The 22,138-nt window shown below is 40.3% G+C and overlaps 1 protein-coding gene across 1 annotated transcript in view; it reads left to right on the top strand.

Annotated features, from left to right (window-relative positions):
• The window catches only part of CCDC106 (coiled-coil domain containing 106), a 69,288-nt gene extending 53,487 nt beyond the window's left edge, over positions 1 to 15,801 (top strand). The window contains exon 6 of the mRNA XM_053690612.1: positions 13,236 to 15,801. Within this exon, the coding sequence (XP_053546587.1) occupies positions 13,236 to 13,552 (317 nt within the window). The 3' untranslated portion in view covers positions 13,553 to 15,801. The remainder of the gene's footprint in view (positions 1 to 13,235) is intronic.
• The last annotated feature ends 6,337 nt before the right edge of the window (positions 15,802 to 22,138 follow it).

Genomic DNA, 22,138 nt, shown 5'->3' on the forward strand with positions numbered 1-22,138 from the left:
AGAAACAATTTTCTTGGAATAAACAGAGCTTCTGCCATCTCTGTATATGGGCCTTGAATATATTTATATAAAGTAATCATGTCACCTCTCAAGCGCCTTTTTTCTAAAGAAAACAGACCCAGTTTGGCTAGCCTCTCCTCATAGGTTAATTTCTCCAATCCCCTTATTAGCTTTGTGGCCCTTCTATGAACTTTTTCTAGTTCTGCAATATCTTTTTTAGCAATCGGTCCCCAGAACTGCACTCCAAACTCAAGGTGAGGTCTTACCAGGGCTTTATATAATGACAGAATTATGCTTTCCTCCCTTGAATCAATGCCTCTTTTAATACATGCTAGTATCTTATTAGCCTTTGAAGCCGCTGCCCTGCATTGTGCACCCATCTTTAGCTTGTTATCTATTACTACTCCCAAATCCCTTTCCTCCTGTGTTTGGCTAAGTCTTGTCCCATTTAAATCCGGCTGTTTTGAAGCAAAAAAAAAAAATGTTGGTTCTAAATGGACACAGATGTTTTGGTGTAAAATATTGAAGGATACAGAAGTGTCTGAATGTGTTTGTGTGGAAAACACTTAAATTTGTGTATATCTGTCTAAATTAGGCATGGATCCAGCAGGATCTGTCCGTGTCAGGGTTCAGCCTGGAATTGAACCTGGGACCTGTCTCTATTTCTGCAGCTGTTATTTCCCAGCCTGTTGTTTTACCACTATGCCACCAGATGGCTTGATCACAGTAAAGGAATATTGTGTTTTTCTGTTTGCTGCAACTTTGGCTCTCTGGCTCCACCTGCTTGCCAGCTGAAATAAATCATTTAATCAGCAGCCTGCTTTATCTGGGAGGTTTGTTTGCAATTTGGTGCTTTTCACATTGAGAGTTATACTCTGAAACACTCTCTGCTCCTGTATCCTGTGTAAAATACAGATTTGTTGGATTTCCTGGTTCCTGATTTCTGCTACAATTACTGACTACTCTTCTGGATAATCCCTTGGCACTGTGTTTCATTTTTGGACTGATTTCCTGGCAATTGAGCTTGCCTAAAACTTTCTTTCCTAAGGACTGACTCAGGTACTTTTGCTTGCTTGTTTCCTGATACTACAAAGTTCCAATTGCAGTATATGCAAATATCCTGTTTGTTTCTACAAAGTTCCAAATTGCAGTTTATGCAAATATCCTGTTTGTTTCTACAGCATATGCAAATATCCTGTTTGTTATTACAAAGCCCTGCATTCCTGCTTTCCTGAGTGTTATTACACAGTTCCAGTCTACAGCATATGCAAATATCCTGTTTGTTATTACAAAGCGCTGCATTCCTGCTTGTTATTACAAAGCTCTGCTTTCCTGAGTGTTATTACACAGTTCCAGCCTACAGCATATGCAAATATCCTGTTTGTTATTACAAAGCTCTGCATTCCTGCCTGTTATTACAAAGAACTGTATTCCTGCCTTATACTACAACCTATAGACTTTGTCTTATCTAATTGCATATCTCTACATTGCTTTATCCTATAAATAAAACCATCTCCTTTATTTCCTAAAACGTTGTACCTGTTTAATTATGCCTAAAAGGAAAGACTCACGCAGACAAAACACAACATTAACCCCAAAACCTGACACCTCTGCACAACAGCTCCTTACTCCTGAACCTGCTCCCTTGCAGAGTATGACAGTCTGTTTTTCTGAAAAGAAGTGTTGGTTCTGAAAGGACCCAAACATTTTTGTGTAAAATATTTATGGATCCAGAAGTGTCTGGATGTGTTTGTGTGGAAAACTATTACATTTGTGTGTATCTATCTAAATTAGGCATGGATCCGGCTGTTTTTCTGTAAAAAAGTGTTGGTTCTGAAAGGACCCAAATGTTTTTGAGTAAAATGTTGTTGGATACAGAAGTGTCTGGATGTGTTTGTGTGGAAAACAATGAAATTTCGGCTAGATTACGAGTTTTGCAGTAAGAGCTGCTCGGTGCTAACTTGCAAGTTATTGTCACCGCTCACCTCCCTATAGCGCTGCTATTACAGGTTTGCATAAACCCGGCGTTAGCAGGCAAGAAGTGAGCGTTGAGCAAAATTGAGCTCCATACCGCACTCTAATACCAGCGCCGCGGTGAGCTGGTTTTTACTTGCTCGTGCACGATTTCCCCATAGACATCAATGGGGAGAGCTGGCTGAAAAAAAGTCTAACACCTGCAATAATGGAGCGTAAAGCTCCCTAACGCAGCCCCATTGATTCCTATGGGAAAATAAAAAGTTATGTTTACACCTAACACCCTAACATAAACCCTGAGTCTAAACACCCCTAATCTGCCGCCCCTAACATCACTGCCACATACCTACATTTATTAACCCCTAATCTGCCACCCCTAACATCGCCGCCACCTACCTACATTTTTTAACCCCTAATCTGCCGCCCCCAACGTCGCCACCACTATACTAAAGTTATAAACCCCTAAACCTAACCCTTAGTCTAACCCTAACACCCCCTACTTTAATATAATTAAAATAAATCTAATAAAAAATTCCTATCATTAACTAAATAATTCCCATTTAAAACTAAATACTTATATATAAAATAAACCCTAAGCTTGCTACAATATAACTAATAGTTACATTGTAGCTAGCTTAGGTTTTATTTTTATTTCACAGGCAAGTGTGTATTTATTTTAACTAGGTAGACTAGTTAGTAAATAGTTATTAACTATTTACTAGCTACCTAGCTAAAATAAATACAAATTTACCTGTAAAATAAAACCTAACCTGTCTTACACTAACACCTAACCTTACACTACAATTAAATAAATTACATTAATTAAATACAATTAACTAAATTACAAAAAAATAACAAACACTAAATTACACAATACACTACAATAAACTTCCAATAGCTCTTAAAAGGGCCTTTTGCAGGGCATTGCCCCAAAGAAATCAGCTCTTTTACCTATAAAAAAAAAATACAAACAACCCTCTAACAGTAAAACCCACCACCCATACAACCAACCCCTCAAATAAAATCCTAACTAAAAAACCTGAGCTCTGCATTGCCCTGAAAAGGGCATTTGGATGGGCATTGCCCTTAAAAGGGCATTTAGCTCTTTTTCAGTGCCCAAAAGCCCTAATCTAAAAATAAAACCCACCCAATAAACCCTTAAAAAAACCTAACACTAACCCCCGAAGATCCACTTACAGTTTTTGAAGACCCGACATCCATCCTCAACGAAACCGGCAGAAGTCCTCATCGAAGCCAGCAGAAGTCTTTATCCAAGCAGACCGAAGTCTTCATCCAAGCCGGCTGAAGTCTTCATCCAGACGGCATCTTCTAACTTCATCCATCCGGTGCGGAGCGGCTCCATCTTCAAGACATCCGGCGCGGAGCATCCTCTTCTTTCCACGGCGACTGAAGAATGAAGGTTCCTTTAAGTGGCGTCATCCAAGATGGCGTCCCTTGAATTCCGATTGACTGATAGAATTCTATCAGCCAATCGGAATTAAAGGTGAAAAAATCCTATTGGCTGATGCAATCAGCCAATAGGATTGAGCTTGCATTATATTGGCTGTTCCAATCAGCCAATAGAATGCGAGCTCAATCCTATTGGCTGATTGTATCAGCCAATAGGATTGAAGCTCAATCCTATTGGCTGATTGCATCAGCCAATAGGATTTTTTCACCTTTAATTCAAGGGACGCCATCTTGGATGACATCACTTAAAGGAACCTTCATCCTTCAGTCGCTGTGGAAAGAGGATGCTCCGCGCCGGATGTCTTGAAGATGGAGATTTATTTTAATTATATTAAAGTAGGGGGTGTTAAGGTTAGACTTGGGGTTAGGTTTAGGGGTTTATAACTTTAGTATAGTGGCAGTGACGTTGGGGGCCGGCAGATTAGGGGTTAACAGTAATGTAGGTTGTGGCGATGTTAGGGACAGCAGATTAGGGGTTAATAATATTTGTACTTGTTCAGAGAAGAATTGCCTGGTATTTCGGCGCTGGACTGTCATTGGGCAGGGTCAGACTGATATGCTTCAGGATATTTTTTCTTTGTGAAAGGGGCATAGTGTGCTAAAAGACTGTGCACCCTGAGGAGTTATTATAAAAATGGACATGCATGGAAGGTTTTTTCCAGCTTCTGTTCTATCTCATGGAGTGCTGTTCTTTCATTGTGTTTTATTTAAATGCTCTTAGGTCACCCTAAGAGTAATGGGGAAACCAGACGTGGACTCCATGCACACTTGCCCTTAGAGAGATACAACTGCACCTCACTGACGAGGCCCATAGAAGGCCGAAACGATCGTCTGGGGTTGTTGCTTCCCTTGTTCAGAGAAGAATTGCCTGGTATTTCGGCGCTGGACTGTCATTGGGCAGGGTCAGACCGATATGCTTCAGGATATTTTTTCTTTGTGAAAGGGGCATAGTGTGCTAAAAGACTGTGCACCCTGAGGAGTTATTATAAAAATGGACATGCATGGAAGGTTTTTTCCAGCTTCTGTTCTATCTCATGGAGTGCTGTTCTTTCATTGTGTTTTATTTAAATGCTCTTAGGTCACCCTAAGAGTAATGGGGAAACCAGACGTGGACTCCATGCACACTTGCCCTTAGAGAGATACAACTGCACCTCACTGACGAGGCCCATAGAAGGCCGAAACGATCGTCTGGGGTTGTTGCTTCCCTTGTTCAGAGAAGAATTGCCTGGTATTTCGGCGCTGGACTGTCATTGGGCAGGGTCAGACTGATATGCTTCAGGATATTTTTTCTTTGTGAAAGGGGCATAGTGTGCTAAAAGACTGTGCACCCTGAGGAGTTATTATAAAAATGGACATGCATGGAAGGTTTTTTCCAGCTTCTGTTCTATCTCATGGAGTGCTGTTCTTTCATTGTGTTTTATTTAAATGCTCTTAGGTCACCCTAAGAGTAATGGGGAAACCAGATGTGGACTCCATGCACACTTGCCCTTAGAGAGATACAACTGCACCTCACTGACGAGGCCCATAGAAGGCCGAAACGATCGTCTGGGGTTGTTGCTTCCCTTGTTCAGAGAAGAATTGCCTGGTATTTCGGCGCTGGAGTGTCATTGGGCAGGGTCAGACTGATATGCTTCAGGATATTTTTTCTTTGTGAAAGGGGCATAGTGTGCTAAAAGACTGTGCACCCTGAGGAGTTATTATAAAAATGGACATGCATGGAAGGTTTTTTCCAGCTTCTGTTCTATCTCATGGAGTGCTGTTCTTTCATTGTGTTTTATTTAAATGCTCTTAGGTCACCCTAAGAGTAATGGGGAAACCAGACGTGGACTCCATGCACACTTGCCCTTAGAGAGATTCAACTGCACCTCACTGACGAGGCCCATAGAAGGCCGAAACGATCGTCTGGGGTTGTTGCTTCCCTTGTTCAGAGAAGAATTGCCTGGTATTTCGGCGCTGGACTGTCATTGGGCAGGGTCAGACTGATATGCTTCAGGATATTTTTTCTTTGTGAAAGGGGCATAGTGTGCTAAAAGACTGTGCACCCTGAGGAGTTATTATAAAAATGGACATGCATGGAAGGTTTTTTCCAGCTTCTGTTCTATCTCATGGAGTGCTGTTCTTTCATTGTGTTTTATTTAAATGCTCTTAGGTCACCCTAAGAGTAATGGGGAAACCAGACGTGGACTCCATGCACACTTGCCCTTAGAGAGATACAACTGCACCTCACTGACGAGGCCCATAGAAGGCCGAAACGATCGTCTGGGGTTGTTGCTTCCCTTGTTCAGAGAAGAATTGCCTGGTATTTTGGCGCTGGACTGTCATTGGGCAGGGTCAGACTGATATGCTTCAGGATATTTTTTCTTTGTGAAAGGGGCATAGTGTGCTAAAAGACTGTGCACCCTGAGGAGTTATTATAAAAATGGACATGCATGGAAGGTTTTTTCCAGCTTCTGTTCTATCTCATGGAGTGCTGTTCTTTCATTGTGTTTTATTTAAATGCTCTTAGGTCACCCTAAGAGTAATGGGGAAACCAGACGTGGACTCCATGCACACTTGCCCTTAGAGAGATACAACTGCACCTCACTGACGAGGCCCATAGAAGGCCGAAACGATTGTCTGGGGTTGTTGCTTCCCTTGTTCAGAGAAGAATTGCCTGGTATTTCGGCGCTGGACTGTCATTGGGCAGGGTCAGACTGATATGCTTCAGGATATTTTTTCTTTGTGAAAGGGGCATAGTGTGCTAAAAGACTGTGCACCCTGAGGAGTTATTATAAAAATGGACATGCATGGAAGGTTTTTTCCAGCTTCTGTTCTATCTCATGGAGTGCTGTTCTTTCATTGTGTTTTAATAATATTTAACTAGTGTTTGCGATACGGGAGTGCGCGGTTTAGGGGTTAATATGTTTATTCTAGTGGCGGTGATGTCCGGAGTGGCAGATTAGGGGTTAATAATTTTATCTTAGTGTTTGCTATGCGGGAGGGTCTCGGTTTAGGGGGTTAATAGGTAGTTTATGGGTGTTAGTGTACTTTTTAGCACTTTAGTTATGAGTTTTATGTTACGGCGTTATAGCATAAAACCCATAACTACTGACTTTCAGTTTACGTTATAGATCTTGTAGTTTTAGGCTGTACCGCTCACTTTTTGGCCTCCCAGGCAAACTCGTAATACCGGCGCAAAGGAAGTCCCACTGAAAAAGGACTTTTTGAAAGCTGCGGTAGTTACGTTCCGTTACGGCCAAAAAAGTGTGCGGTGCAGCTAAACCTGCAAGACTCGTAATACCTTAACGCTGCTTTTTCAACCATACCGCAAAACTCGTAATCTAGCCATTTGTGTTTATTTGTCTAAATTAGGCATGGATCCAGCAAGATCCGGGCTTTTACCCACACCCCTTAAACAGTGTATTTTAGAACCTTTAATGATCTTTTTGTGCATTAAAATAGTAAAAAACCTGTGTGTGTATATATATATATAGATATATATATATATATATATACCATATTGTGCCGCATATAGGCCGCATCAGATTAAAGGCCGCACCCTTAAAGTTTGGGTGCCATTTTGAAGAAATACATTTTTTTAAAGAAAACACACACAATGTGCAAGCAATGAGTCCCAATGCAGGTTGTCAGCTCCCAGGGGATCCTTTTACACTTCCCCAAGAGTATAGAAAAAAAAACAAGAAACAAAGATGCTGCACTCCTCAGTAATTTCACATGTAAAAAAACCCCTTTATTCAGCCATTAAAGCTGTAATGGCTGAATAAAGGCTTTTTTTTCACATTTGAAATTACCAGTACTAAGGAGTACAGCATCTTTCCTTTTTCTATTTTAACATACATATTAAAGCTGCAAATTTGTATGTACTGGTACATTTTTAGCAGGTTTAGCAGTTATGATGTGATGGGGAAAAAAGCTCTTTCTTACCTGACAATATCAGTAACAAAACTGACTCACATGGGACAATGTGTGCTCCACTCACTTCCTCCCTCCTCATTCATAAGCCCAAGCTCCGAATTACACTGTGCTCAGCACAGTATTACACAGCATTACCACATCTTTACATACCTTCACAGTGGTGGCTCCTGCATATGATCGTCCTGCTCATCATCCAAACCAATTAACCATTGCAAAATGTTGCAAAACTATCCAATCCAGTGGACTACAATCCCCATAAGGCCACCGGATGTTCGGCTGTATAAGCCCGTGCTCCGAATTACACTGTTCTCAGCACAGTATTACACAGCATTACTGCATCTTCACACACCTTCACAGCAGTGCCTCCTGCATATGAGCGTCCTGTTCATCATCTAAACCAATCAACTATTGCAAAACTACCCAACTCCGGTGGACTACAATCCCCATAAGGCCACAGGGTGCACCGGAAGTTCGGCTGTACACGCAAGTAGAAATTTGCAGATAAGCACCCAATTAGGCCGCACTGCACATTTACAGCTACAAATCAAGGGAAAAAAGTGCGGCCTATATGCGGAACAATACGGTATATATACAGTTGTGCTCATAAGTTTACATACCATGGCAGAATTTGATTTCTTGGCCATTTTTCAGAGAATATGAATGATAACACAAAAAACTTTTCTTTCACTCATGGTTAGTGTTTGGCTGAAGCCATTTATTATCAATCAACTGTGTTTACTCTTTTAAATCACAGACAACAGAAACTACCCAAATGACCCTGATAAAAAGTTTACATACCCTGGTGATTTTGACCTGATAACATGCATACAAGTTGACACAAAGGGGTTTGAATGGCTGTTAAAGGTAACCATCCTCACCTATGATCTGTTCGCTTGTAATTAGTGCAGCACTGGATGAAAGATGCAAGGGTCTGTCAGGAGTCCAGAAACTCATTGACCTTTTATACACACACACTGACGTTTCTGGATTCTGAGTCATGTGGAAAGCAAAAGAATTGTCAAAGGATCTGCGGGAAAAGGTAGTTGAACTGTATAAAACAGGAAAGGGATATAAAAAGATATCCAAGGAATTGAGAATGTAAATCAGCAGTGTTCAAACTCTAATTAAGAAGTGGATAATTACCGCTAGAGCGAAAACAGTTTACTTTTCACTCATAATACGTGCGTAACTCAACAAGCGCATAAATCTTCTAGTGCAATTAACACTCAAGCAGGAGATTTAATTTGCGCTCCACTCGTAATCTAGTCCATTATTGGCTCAACAAAATAAACGCTCTCTACTTAAAGGGACACTAAACCCAAATATTTTCTCTCATGATTCATATAGAGCATGCAATTTTAAGCAACTTTCTAATTTACTCCTATTATCAATTTGTATTTGTTCTCTTGCTATCTTTATTTAAAAAGCAGGAATGCGATGCAGAGGAGCCGGACTCTTTTTGGTTGAGAACTTGGGTTATGCTTGCTTATTGGTGGGTAAATGTAATCCTCCAATAAGCTAGCGCTATCCATGGTGCTGAACCTTAAATGTGCTGGCTGCTAAGATTTACATTCCTGCTTTTTAAATAAAGATAGCAAGAGAACAAAGAAAATTTGATAATAGGAGTAAATTAGAAAGTTGCTTAAAATTTTATGTTCTATCTGAATCATAAAATAAAAAAAATTGGCTTCAGTGTCCCTTTAACATGGGACAGTCTTGTTCTTGATGATCACAATACATTTTCTTAATACTTTTGAACAGATTTTCTGCACCATTTTGCACTTAAAGGGACACTGTACCCAAAAAAATTATTTTGTAATTCAGAAAGAACATGCAATTTTAAGCAACTTTCTAATTTACTCCTATTATCAATTTGTCTTTGTTCTCTTGCTATCATTATTTAAAAAAGGGTTTGGTTTCAGTATTCTGGACAGCACTTTTTTATTGGTGGATGAATTTATCCACCAATCAGCAAGGACAACCCAGGTTGTGCACCAAAAATGGGCCGGCATCTAAACTTACATTCTTGCATTTCAAATAAAGATACCAAGAGAAAGAAGAAAATTTGATAATAGGAGTAAATTAGAAAGTTGCTTAAAATTTCATGCTCTATCTGAATCAGGAAAGAAAATTTTTGGGTACAGTGTCCCTTTAAAGGGATATGAAACCCAATTTTTTTCTTTGATAATTCAGATAGAACATATGATTTTAAACAGCGTCCTAATTTACTTCTATTATCAAGCTTTCTTAGTTCTCTTGGTATCTTTCGTTAAAAAGCAGGGACGTATAAGCTTAGGAGACGGCTCTTTTCTGGAGCACTATATGGCAGCAGTTTTACAAGAATGATATCCATTTGCAAGAGTACTAGAGGGCAGCACTACTTCCTGCTATGTAGTGCTCCAGATGCCTACCTAGGTATCTCTTCAATAAAGCATACCATGGGAATGAAGCAAATTTGATAATAGAAGTCTATTGGAAACTTTTTTTTAAATGGTATGCTCTGTCTGAATCACAAAAGAAAATGATAGGGTTTCATATCCCTTTAAGATATCTGAAGGTATAAAAAAAAAAAAAAAAAAAGGCTAAATTGGCCATTTTTTCATATTCAACACAATTTTTAACGGAGTAATTATTTTGTGCATGTGCTAAACTGAGCTTACTGTCGTAAACAGATGGTATGGTCTATATTCATTAACCCCTTAATGACAAGTGACGTACCAGGTACGTCCTGCAAAAACTTGCAGTTAGTGACAATGGACGTACCTGGTACGTCACTTGTCTAAGAGAGTGCTGGAAGCGATCGCAATCGCTTCCAGCAGCTCTCAGGGTATTGCAGTGATGCCTCGATATTGAGGCATCCTGCAATACCCTTAGAAAGCATCCGATGCAGAGAGAGCCACTCTGTGGCCCTCTCTGCACCGGTAGCGATGCGGCCGGTTCGTTGGTGGGTGGGAGCGCAACTGGGAGGCGGGTGGGAGCGCAACTGGGAGGCGGGTGGGCGGCCCATCGCTACCCGGCATCCGGCTCCTGTTAGTGCAATGTGCACGCCGGGTGCCGGGAGCGTGCGGGGGCGCGCGTGCGCGTGCGCGCGCGGGTGCGCGCGCACGCCCGCGATCACCTACCCACACTGACACCAATGAGTGGGAAGAGGGGGGGAAATATATATATATATGAGGATCTGGGAGGGGGAGGGGGTTGGGGTATTGTGGGGGGCTGCTACACTACAGAAAAAAATAAATTAGTAATAAAAAATAATTAAAAACACTTTTTTGGGGGGCAAATTGGGTACTGGCAGACAGCTGCCAGTACCCAAGATGGCGGCAATTAGGTAGGGGAGAGGGTTAGATTGCTGGGGGGGGGGATCATGGAGGTTGGGGCTAAGGCAGGAGTCCATCACAGCTAAAACATTTTATTTTTTTTTATTAAAAAAAATAAAAACTCCTTTTATTTAGTACTGGCAGACTTTCTGCCAGTACTTAAGATGGCGGGGACAATTGTGGGGTGGGGGAGGGAAGAGAACTGTTTGGGAGGGATCAGGGGGTGGGATGTGTCAGGTGGGAGGCTGATCTCTACCCTAAAGCTAAAATTAACCCTGCAAGCTCCCTACAAGCTACCTAATTTAACCCCTTAACTGCTGGGCATAATTTACGTGTGGTGCGCAGCAGCATTTAGCGGCCTTCTACTTACCAAAAAGCAACCACAAAGCCATATAAGTCTGCTATTTCTGAACAAAGGGGATCCCAAAGAAGCATTTACAACCATTTGTGCCTTAATTGCAGAAGCTGTTTGTAAATAATTTCAGTGGGAAACCTAAAGTTTGTGACAAAATTTGTGAAAAAGTGAACTTTTTTTTTATTTGATGACATTTGGCGGTGAAATGGTGGCATGAAATATACCAAAATGGGCCTAGATCAATACTTTGGGTTGTCTTCTAAAAAAAAATATATACATGTCAAGGGATATTCAGGTATTCCTGACAGATATCAGGGTTCCAATGTAACTAGCGCTAATTTTGAAAAAAAGTTGTTTGGAAATAGCAAAGTGCTACTTGTATTTATGGCCCTATAACTTGCAAAAAAAGTAAAGAACGTGTAAACATTGGGTATTTCTAAACTCAGGACAAAATTTAGAAACTATTTAGCATAGGTGTTTTTTGGTGATTGTAGATGTGTAACAGATTTTGGGGGTCAAAGTTAGAAAAAGTGTGTTTTTTTCAATTTTTTCCTCATATTTTATATTTTTTTTTATAGGAAATTATAAGATATGATGAAAATAATGGTATCCTTAGAAAGTCCATTTAATGGCGAGAAAAACGGTATATAATATGTATGGGTACAGTAAATGAGTAAGAGGAAAATTACAGCTAAACACAAACACTGCAGAAATGTAAAAATAGCCATTGTCATTAAGGGTAAGAAAATTGAAAAATGGTCCGGTCATTAAGGGGTTAATATAAATGTAACGGCCATATACATGATATCAAGTTTAGCCAACATTAACAGGGAACATGAGAAAATGGAAATCTCGTCTGGCACATCTAGAAAAGTTGTTAGTCAATGTTGTTTCGAAAATTTATGTTTTAATTTCATACTTGCATTTTTAGTCCAGGACTCCAGTTACCACTGTTTAGATGAGAGAGTTTTAGGTTATGGCACAAGAGCCTGCAATGAACTAAATGGTTTTCATAGTGCTTCTAATGTATTTATGGTTCACTACTTAGCCCCAAGGCAGAACATGCCGTGATCTAAGATTATATTACAGAAAATGCAGCATGTCTGCAGAAATAACAGGAACTGTTAGGGCTTTCACTTTGAAGCACTGCTCCACATCAGCGCTGTGCTCTTGCTTCACTGTTTTCCTTAATACAGGTATACCCTGCTCATAGAGTGAAAACCGCCTTAAAGTGAAACAAGTTTTAGCTATCTTTTCACTTGCCAGTATGTTTAAAAACATGTTTAAACTAACATATATTAGAGGTGCAATATTGCTATGTTTAGTTTAACACTAGCTCAGCACAGTATTCAATAAATACTGTACCTGTAAAATAGTGACAATTACTGTAGTAAAATTTGCCAGACTATAACACTGAGACACAGATTGCACTGTAATGCTGTAAACAAAGTGAACTGCACATAACAACATGGTGTCAGTCACTTTTCTCGCAATCTCACGAAGATTACAGCACTGTTTCAAATATTTGGAGGTTGAACTTCAGCTCCACAAAGCGCTGTATTAGCGAAGCGCTGTAAAGTGAGGTATACCTGTACAATGCATCCAGAGCAAAGTGCTATTTGAAGAGAATAGTCAAATATGAGCAGTGCTGCAGAGCAAAAGCGCATTAAAGGACCAGTAAAGACAGTAGATTTAATCAATCATAATCAATGCATGATAAAAAGACAATGCAATAGCACTTAGGCTGAACTTCAAATGAGTAGTAGATTTTTTTTTCTGACAATTTTAAAAGTGATGTCTATTTACACTCCCCCTGTACCATGTGACAGCCATCAGCCAATCACAAATGCATATACGTTTATTCTGTGAATTCTTGCACATGCTCAGTAGGAGCTGTTGACTCAAAAAGTTTAAATATAAAAAGACTGTGCACATTTTGTTATGGAAGTAAATTACAAAGTTGTTTAAAATTGCATGCTCTATCTGAATAATAAAAGTTTAATTTTGACTTGAGTGTCCCTTTAATTGATGACTGTCTCTCAATGATTTTTTCATCCCCGTCCCTAGCCCTAGATTTTTTTCTTTTAGTCATTATTTGACAAAAACAAGCCCCATTCAGTACAGTGAGACTTTAAAAGTTTTGCATAAGTTAAATTGATATTAAATGTGTGTGTAATATATAATTTCTCTCACATTCCTTGCAGTTAAAGATGCCGATGGAGTGCTCTGTCGCTACAAAAAGATTCTTTCGACCTTTCAGAAGTTGAAGAGTATGAGCAGGTCCTTTGAGCATCACCGTGTGGATCGCAACACTGTCGCCCTCACCACTCCCATCGCTGAGCTCTTGATTGTAGCCCCTGAGAAGATAGCAGAGATCGGAGAGTTTGATCCATCGAAAGAGAGGCTACTTGAGTACTCCCGACGTTGCTTCTTGGCTTTAGATGATGAGACCCTTAAAAAGGTCCAGGCACTAAAGAAGAATAAGCTGCTTTTGCCCATTACTTATCGTTTCAAGCGATGACTGGACAAGAGTTAGCTCTTCTACAACACTGAATTACAGGTTAATGAGTATGTATTTAAAAATTACATTCTGCCCCCGTTAAACTTTTTAAAAGGGGACTATATTTTTTATTAAATGTTATCACAGGGTTAGGCGACCTGCATATACATTCCTGTTTATTCTGTTTAGTTATTAGAAGATGACAAAGAATAGTCTTTTTGTGTATTACATTGTCCTGTTATAAGAACTTTGCAGTTGTAATGGTAACATTTCCTATATATTTAGGAATAATTTTTGCCTAAAACTGAGAATTAATTATAAATATATATCTTTGATTTTTACCATACTATCTGATATTTTTGGTGTGAGCAGACCTCCGGTCACCTGTATCTTTCTTTGGCCTACCCTTGAAAAAAACAAACATGTAAGATACAGGAGAGCCTCCATGAATATTTTAATTAAAACATTGCATTTTTCTCATGCTAGCTAAGTATCATGCTCCTTAAATTTGAACCAGTATGTGAGAGGTTAAGCTGGTACCTTAACTTTCAGTTAAATTGTATATTTATTGTATATTTATTGTATATTTATTGGATTATTTTGGAGATTCTCCTTTTTTGAATTCCAAAAAGCTGTAGGCCACATATAGAGTTTTCGTTATTCCTCTCCCTGGAACGAGAAGTTTAATTTTTCCATATCAATTGTAATAAAGGGGGTTGGGAATTATTAGTGACCCTGGCTATTGCCATAACAAGGACTACCTCCTCTAGTAGAATGTTTCATTCTATTTCCATAAAGTATCATGGAACCCTTCTTCTTGCTGTTATTCCATACAAAATTTGGAACTATAATAATTACTCACTGATGGTGAATTAAATGTCCTTTAGGAAATTTGTTTTACCTGATGATTTGAATAAATGTGAATTAATTAATGTAAGAAAAATACATTTGTATTAGCCATTGGGTTTATAAACATAACTTGTGCTTTAAAGTTATACTATTTAGATGGGTTACCTTCTGTTGTACTACAGAAAATATTTTAAACAAGCTCCTGTGTGTACAGCAGTTTTACGGACTGTTTTTAAATTCTTTACACCTATAGGTTGTATTTTACATTATTTAATATTTGTTATAAAATTAAATTAAACTATTTAATATGTTTTTTTTACGTTCCATTTCAGTTTGAACACTTTTTAACAAACAAGCTAGTTAAAGGTGGAAGGCACAGTTGATTTTGATAGATATCAATGTACTTGTTTTATCTGATGTAATTGGCTTTGAAATTCTGGAAAGAACCAGGAGAATATTTAAGTTTTAGATACTAATTTAAAGGGACAAAAACACCTTTTAATTACAAGACATTTCTGGTGTTTTGATATAGAACATATTAGCAAAGTCTTAATATTTTAAAAACAAATCAACATCCTTTTTACTGCAGTTGTTTTTAAGAAGCCAAATTCCACCCACCATTTACCATATTGGGGGAGCCAATGTGGGCTTTAGTCCACAGAAAACAAATGCTTGTTAATATAGTTAGCACATTGTTTTGTAGTTATCTGCTAAAGCCAGTAAGGGACAGACATATAGAAGAGTTAGCAGGGTGCATTTCAAGTTCTGATAATTAGAAATTGCTCAGTTTTCAGTGCAATGGGGGCAAAATAAATAGAGAACATATATTGCAAAGTTTTATTATGCATTAGTAAACATTTTATATAAAAAATCTCAAGGTGTTTACTGCCCTTTTAAAGGGACAATTTACTATAAAATTTGTTTCCCCTTAATGTGTTCCAAGTTACTTGTTCCACATAATGTAGAATTTTAAATGTATGGGAAGGGACAGTTCCTTCATATTTTCTCCTGTACAAGTTAAGCAGACCTAGTAATGTTGTATATGTTAGGTTTTGAAATGCTGATTCTGTCTGGAGGTTGAACGAACAAAAGCAGCTATTTGACATATAAAACCTCTCTGTTCCTCATACCCCCAGTGTGAGATTAATCAGTGCTATTGTCTCCTATAGCTTTTCTAAAGAGAAAACATTTGTTACTTATATTTTTAGTGTAAGTGGGGAAACAGGCACAAGTAGCCATTTCAAAAAACGGCAAAGTAGCAGGTTTAAAACAAAACACACAATGTCCCTATAAGCCACTGTTTTGTGTAATATCTCAGCAGTGCCTCTTCTTCAATGTCCAATTATTTCTCTAATTTGTTGTTAAATTACTTTATGGAAACAGAAATACTTATATAATTTAAATAAAGTGTTTGGAATAAGTGTGTTCTGTTTATTTATTTTTTTCTACCTGTATTGAAAGTTATGGATAATATATGTTATGTACTGTAACAAAACAAAGACGCTAGGAACAAATGCCTGTATTGAAATAACAACCTGATGTAGACGTGTAATCTGAATAAAGTTAATTTTCCATTTACAAATTTGTGAGGATTTAAATAGGTGATTGAAGGGCATGGAAACCAACATTTTTATTTCATGATTCAGCGCATATAATTTATAAAAAAAAAAAAAAACTTAGTTCTCATGGTATTTGTTGTTGAAGAGCATACCTAGGTAGGTAGCTTGCACTTGTCTGGAGCACTATATGCCTTTTAAAAATGTTATACACTTTTGAACACTAGATGGCAACAGTTTTAACACAATGTATAACTGATAAAAACATTATTGCAAAACTGCTGCCACACAGTGCTACAGACATGTGCAAGCTCCTGAGCCTACCCATAGACTTTTCAACAAAAGATTCCAAGATAAGAAAGTAAATATGATAAAAGTAAATTGGAGAATTTTGTAAAAACTTAAATTATGCTTTCCTGATAATTTTATTTTCTTCAGATGGAAAGAGTCCACAGCTGCATTCATTACTTTTGGGAAATAAGAACCTGGCCACCAGGAGGAGGCAAAGACACCCCAGCCAAAGGCTTAAATACTCCTCCCACTTCCCTCATCCCCCAGTCATTCTGCCGAGGAACAAGGAACAGTAGAAGAAATACCAGGGTGAAAAGGTCCCAGAAGAATAAAAAATAAAGACGCCCCCACAGAAAAAAAATATGGGTGGGGAGCTGTGGACTTTTTCCATCTGAAGAAAAGAAAATGATCAGGTAAGCATAATTTAAGTTTTTCTTCATAAATGAAAAGAGTCCACAGCTGCATTCATTACTTTTGGGAAAACAATACCCAAGCTATAGAGGACACAGAATGCAAAAACGGGAGGGTACAGTAGGCGGCCCATTCTGAGGGCACCAGGCCTGAAAAAACCCCACAACCCAACCAAACCCCGCTTCGTCGGAGCCGGGCAAAAAAAACTAGAAGGAAAAGGCCCCAAGGACACTGACCCGCAGATTGTTCAAAATCCTAACTAGAGACCGCAACCAGACTCACTGAGCCAACACTCCTTCAGGAGAACCGTCGCCCAGCAGTCGGTCCCCACACAACCCTTCCTAGTACAGTACCAAAATCCCCAAAAGGGAGAGGACAAGGGTAAGCCAAAGGGATACCCAAAGGTACAGCAAAATCCATAAAGGAAAAAAAAAACCTTCAAAGGAAGGCCAAGTCCACAGAGACCCGAATGAATCCCGAGAACAAGGGGAGACAACGCCCAACCCACAAGGAGCAACTGAGCATCATCAAGGAGAAGAACATCTCCCGAACATCGTGCAACACCACCGAAAAAGACAGCTGAAGACAAAGTCCTTAAAACTCAGACTGAGCAAACAGAAAATTACAAGTAGCAAACTCAGAATAAACATCTGAGTCCAGTAACACGCTGCCATCCATAGGAAAACAGGGAGAAAAAACTATTCGTAAGGAAGAAGCGGCTGAATGAAATAGCAAATTGCCCAACCTCCAAGACAGAGGACACTCTCCAGGCAATCCAGGCGGCCAAGCCTACTCACAGATCACAAAGGGGGAGAGGCACAGAACCTCTAAAAAAGGTTCACAGTCACCCCCAATACCTGAGAATAAACAACAGATCTCAGATCTTACACCTAGCCGGACCAGCCCAAGCAGTGGCAGATCTGAAAGCAAGGGAACTGAAAAGAACCCCAAAAAAGACAGAAGAATGGACACAGCCACTTCAATCTAAAAACAATCGAGCAGGTGATAGACCCAAGGGATCTAGCAAAGTACCCGACTATGTCTCAATGCGGAGCCAGCAGCTCCCCAGATGGAAAGGAACAACTCAATGAGCAGACCAATCCCCAAACCAGATAAAACATCTGCTCCAACTTCTCGAACACAGGAGAGGCCCCTAAAGAGAAACCACACCTCCGTAAGGAGGACACCGAGCCTCCTGAAGAGGAGAGCGTCGATAAACACCTGCCCATAAGACAGGAAGTCGTAGAAAAAACAAGAGGACACAAGGCCACGTCACTGACGAACACAGAAGAACCCCTTAAAACACCATCGTGCTAGCACACATAGGCGAAAAAGTGACAGCTGAGCAACCTTCCGTTTGCTAGGCAGGAAAGCCCAACATCAGGTCACCTTAGTTGTCTGTCCCAAGGGAACCGTATCATCCGGCACAAGACAAGCTCCAAGGAGCAACGGCACTCAGTAAATCTGGCCAAGTTGTAAAACAGAACAGCCAGAACAAGGGCTAAGCCCAATAACCCTGGAAACCCCAGGCCAGTCCTAGGATCATAAGGTTGGTAACATCCCACAGTGGGATCCACAAAGAGAAAACGCAGAGTAAAACCCTCGACCACCGGAAGATCAGGACAAGAAGCCCGGGCCCCACAAATGTTTAGATTAAACAATCTTCCAGGAACATAAATCCCTCGTCTGATATAAAAAAACAGACATCCCAGGGAAAAATCCAGAATAACCTGGATAACAAGAGCAAGAAGCCCTTGCAAGTCCCGACTCAAAGGGAAGAGACCACCCCTCACAGGAGCCCAACACTCCAAAGAGCCACGGCCATAAAAGGACACTAGAGCTAACAGGCGTCCAAGCAACATTAACATGATTGTGCTTTAAAAGTGCAGCTAAGCCTCCAAAAGAGACACAAGGCGCTGTTCATTTTATTAACCTCAGAAGGAGGAAAGGCTGCGTAGACCTCGCCGGGGATCAACAAATACATAAAGTAAATAAGTACAGAGTAGCCACAGAGCATTAGTATGCTGAGCTAGCTGTCCAGCTAGCCTCAAGCTCCAGACACAAGGGGAACAGTGAGGACAAGTCACCCGAACAAAGCAACATCAAGCCTCTACATCACCTCAGATTCGAAGTCAGAGGACAGTAAAACAGGGGTTTGGATGCCACCTGGATAGCAATACCTGAACCATATGAGTGAAAAACCACTAGAACCTCTTCTATCCCAAGAAAGAGATGCAGAACATTCCCAACACCGGGAAAGGACCCCTAACCGGAGCCCAAAAGGACCCCACTGTCTAATGTCCTGAAAAGAAACAACCAACTCCCGAAGGGAATCCAAGTCCCCCTGAAGGCGACCCATCCCAAGGAGAAACGAACAATCCAATTTGCTGAATGAAATAGCAAATTGCCCAACCTCCAACACAGAGGACACTCTCCAGGCAATCCAGACGGCCAAGCCTACTCACAGATCACAAAGGGGGAGAGGCACAGAACCTCTAAAAAAGGTTAACAGTCACCCCCAATACCTGAGAATAAACAACAGATCTCAATCTTCATTCCCAAGAGGTCTCAATGAAGAAAAGAGCCACTAAAGGAACAAGTCCACAAAGGACAATTTCCTAAAGCAACACTGCCCTGCCAGCGGAAAGAGGCGCTAAACCCTCCAATTTTCCCACCACGTGGGAAGGAATACTCTAGGTTCCGAGGGTATCAGAAACAACAGAGAGTGACACAGAAAAATTCACTGACCCAGTCACCAGAGCGACGGCTATTTAGGACTAATACAATCATGAGAGCTGCATGGATCTGCAAGTCCTCTTGAGAATGCTTAGCTAAAACTAGTAAAACAAATAACATAAATAATGTTAAGAGCACTCAGCAACCCCAAGCTGATCAGCAAGGTATAATAGGCACCACATGTCTGAATAAGCCGAGAGACAGAAGATCTGAACCCAAGCAGGACCAGCTTGCAACCAGGGTCATAACTGCCAAGCTGGCTAAATCTGCCCTCAGAGAGGGAGGAAGAAAAACAGACAAACTTGGGACTAACGTGTCCAAAACAACTTCCGTAGAAGCAAACAGCGAGTATCGATCCCAGAGATTTTTAAGTTCCCACAGAAAACATAGTATGAAAAAGAAAAGAAAATTCATCCTAACCAGATAAAATAAAATAACAGGCAACCCGAGGGTTGACCCCCAAGAAGAACAATAAGATCTGCAGGACCAACCTAACGGAAACCCTGTTCTCGATAACAAGACCTAAAGGAGATTACTTCATCCCCCCCCCATGTCTAATGAGGTGAGCCATTTGAAGGAGGAGACTGATTAGTCCCATAACTGAGAAGGATAGGGTCCCCAAACAGCTAAAATACGTGCCTGAGTAAAACACAAAGGCGAGCCCACCTGTAATGAAAGGCACAACACTCAGAAACAGTTACACTTGCAGGGAACTGAACATGCCCTCCAGTGGCAGAGAGACCTGGGGCAATCGGGCACAAGCACAATCGCAAATAAACATCTGGACTTTGTAGATGTGCAAGCGCCAAAAGTATGTAAAAACGAAAATGTGCCACAACCTCCGGGGGGAACAATCCATCCTTCAAGGAGGGAAACACATAACCTGGGTTACCTGCATTATAGTAGTAGTAGGGAGCGTTAGGGAACTCGCCTCCCGGAGGACAGGGCCCCTTAGGCAGATGGCTCACCAGTCCCTTGAATCCCCAAGCCCGAGGAACAAGGCGCTTTAGGGCAGCCTAAAGAGCATAACTGACTGACCTGAGTCAATGGGGACAATTTGCATTCGTCACAGGACGAAGAATCTGAATCAGAAAGTTGACCAATCTCAACAGCAGCATCCTCCATAACTGGATAAAGGATACCAAAAAAATGGACTATATATAAAACAATTTAAACTGCACCTGACACCCACAATGGCTGGGGCACTCACCACCTCCTATTAACCAGACACCAGCGGACTAGAATTCTCTGTCGCCACACAGTTAGGAATGCAGAAATGGGAGACCAGAACGTAGACATGCCCGGTCACAAGGTGAACCGTACAGTCCAAAAAAAAGTGTGCCCAACGGTAAGGTTGCGTCACTTTGAAAGGCCTTTATGTTCCAAAAGCCACAAGCCCAGTTAACACTACACATAAGCAGATTGAATTACATAACAAACATGATTAAAACCCCCCTGTTTAATAATCCCCCTCAGGAGATATTAACTCTTGATTCCAAGATCCTAAAGGAGTCCCACTGAAACCCTGTATTTTTCATGTGAGTTTGCAGGAACAAATGAGTGACAGTACATTCATGAAGAAGTGAAATGAAACGATCTTACCGGAATCTACGCCATGGAACAGGAACACAGCCCTTCAAGTGTGATGGATAGTAGCCTCGCCTCCGCCATGGACTTGAGAGAAGAAAGCAGGCAACGAAGCAAAGTTTGACAACGCCGACTGCTTGTGGAGTTGTTAAAATGAGTCGGGATGAGTTCGCAGAAAGACTCTTCCTGCATCTCCGGACTCAAACTTTCATCCAAGCCCTCACTGAGAGACTGACAGGATTACTTAAAACTCCCGTCCCATGACGAAGAGTACTACCCTCCATAAGAGATGAAAACAAACTTCTGACACTTCTCTGCCAACCTCCTGGGACGAAAGGCAAAGAATGACTGGGGGTTGAGGGAAGTGTGAGGAGTATTTAAGCCTTTGGCTGGGGTGTCTTTGTCTCCTCCTGGTGGCCAGGTTCTTATTTCCCAAAAGTAATGAATGCAGCTGAGGACTCTTTCCATTTATGAAGAAAATTGTACACTTCTTCTGAATCATGAAAGAAACATTTTGGGTTTCATGTCTCTTGAAATCCAATCTTCAGGCCGGGTCTCCAATTAGTAAAGCACTTTCTCATGAAAAATACTGTGTGCTGATAACATTTAGTTTAATAGAATAACTAAGGTATAGGAACATTTGATGTAAATTCTGCTTGAATTATTTTTTTATATCCCTACTGAGAGCTAAAATCATTGTATTACTTACTCTTATAATTTATCTATTTATAATGTTGTGAGTAACAAATACAGATAGAATACAAGACTTCAAAACACTTATTTACTTTATGTATTTGAATTGTGATGAAAGCATTCTTTACAGAGCTTAAAATTTCCATTAGTCCCTGCCAAGTAAAAAATTGCAAAGGACAAGTAAAGCTTCACTTTTTCCTTTCTTTAAAGAAATAGAAAGGACAAAATCGAAATGTGTATGGGTGCCTTTAAATATGAAATATAAGCATTTTGCAATATACTTAGCAAAAATGCTTCTAGTAAAAGTTATTACTTTTTTTCAGTGGCATATGCATATATCCTATGAGGGCCGTGCAACAGTATTGAAACACCACACCTCAGAGAGCCAGCAGTGACTTGAACACTACAAATTAAGTCTTCACTAGCAATACACACTGCAGCCAGCAATTGTTTTTACATATAGTTGTAATGAACTCTGAAAAGG

This window comes from Bombina bombina, chromosome 8 (assembly GCF_027579735.1).
Source record: "Bombina bombina isolate aBomBom1 chromosome 8, aBomBom1.pri, whole genome shotgun sequence".
NCBI classification, from domain to species: Eukaryota; Metazoa; Chordata; class Amphibia; order Anura; family Bombinatoridae; genus Bombina; species Bombina bombina.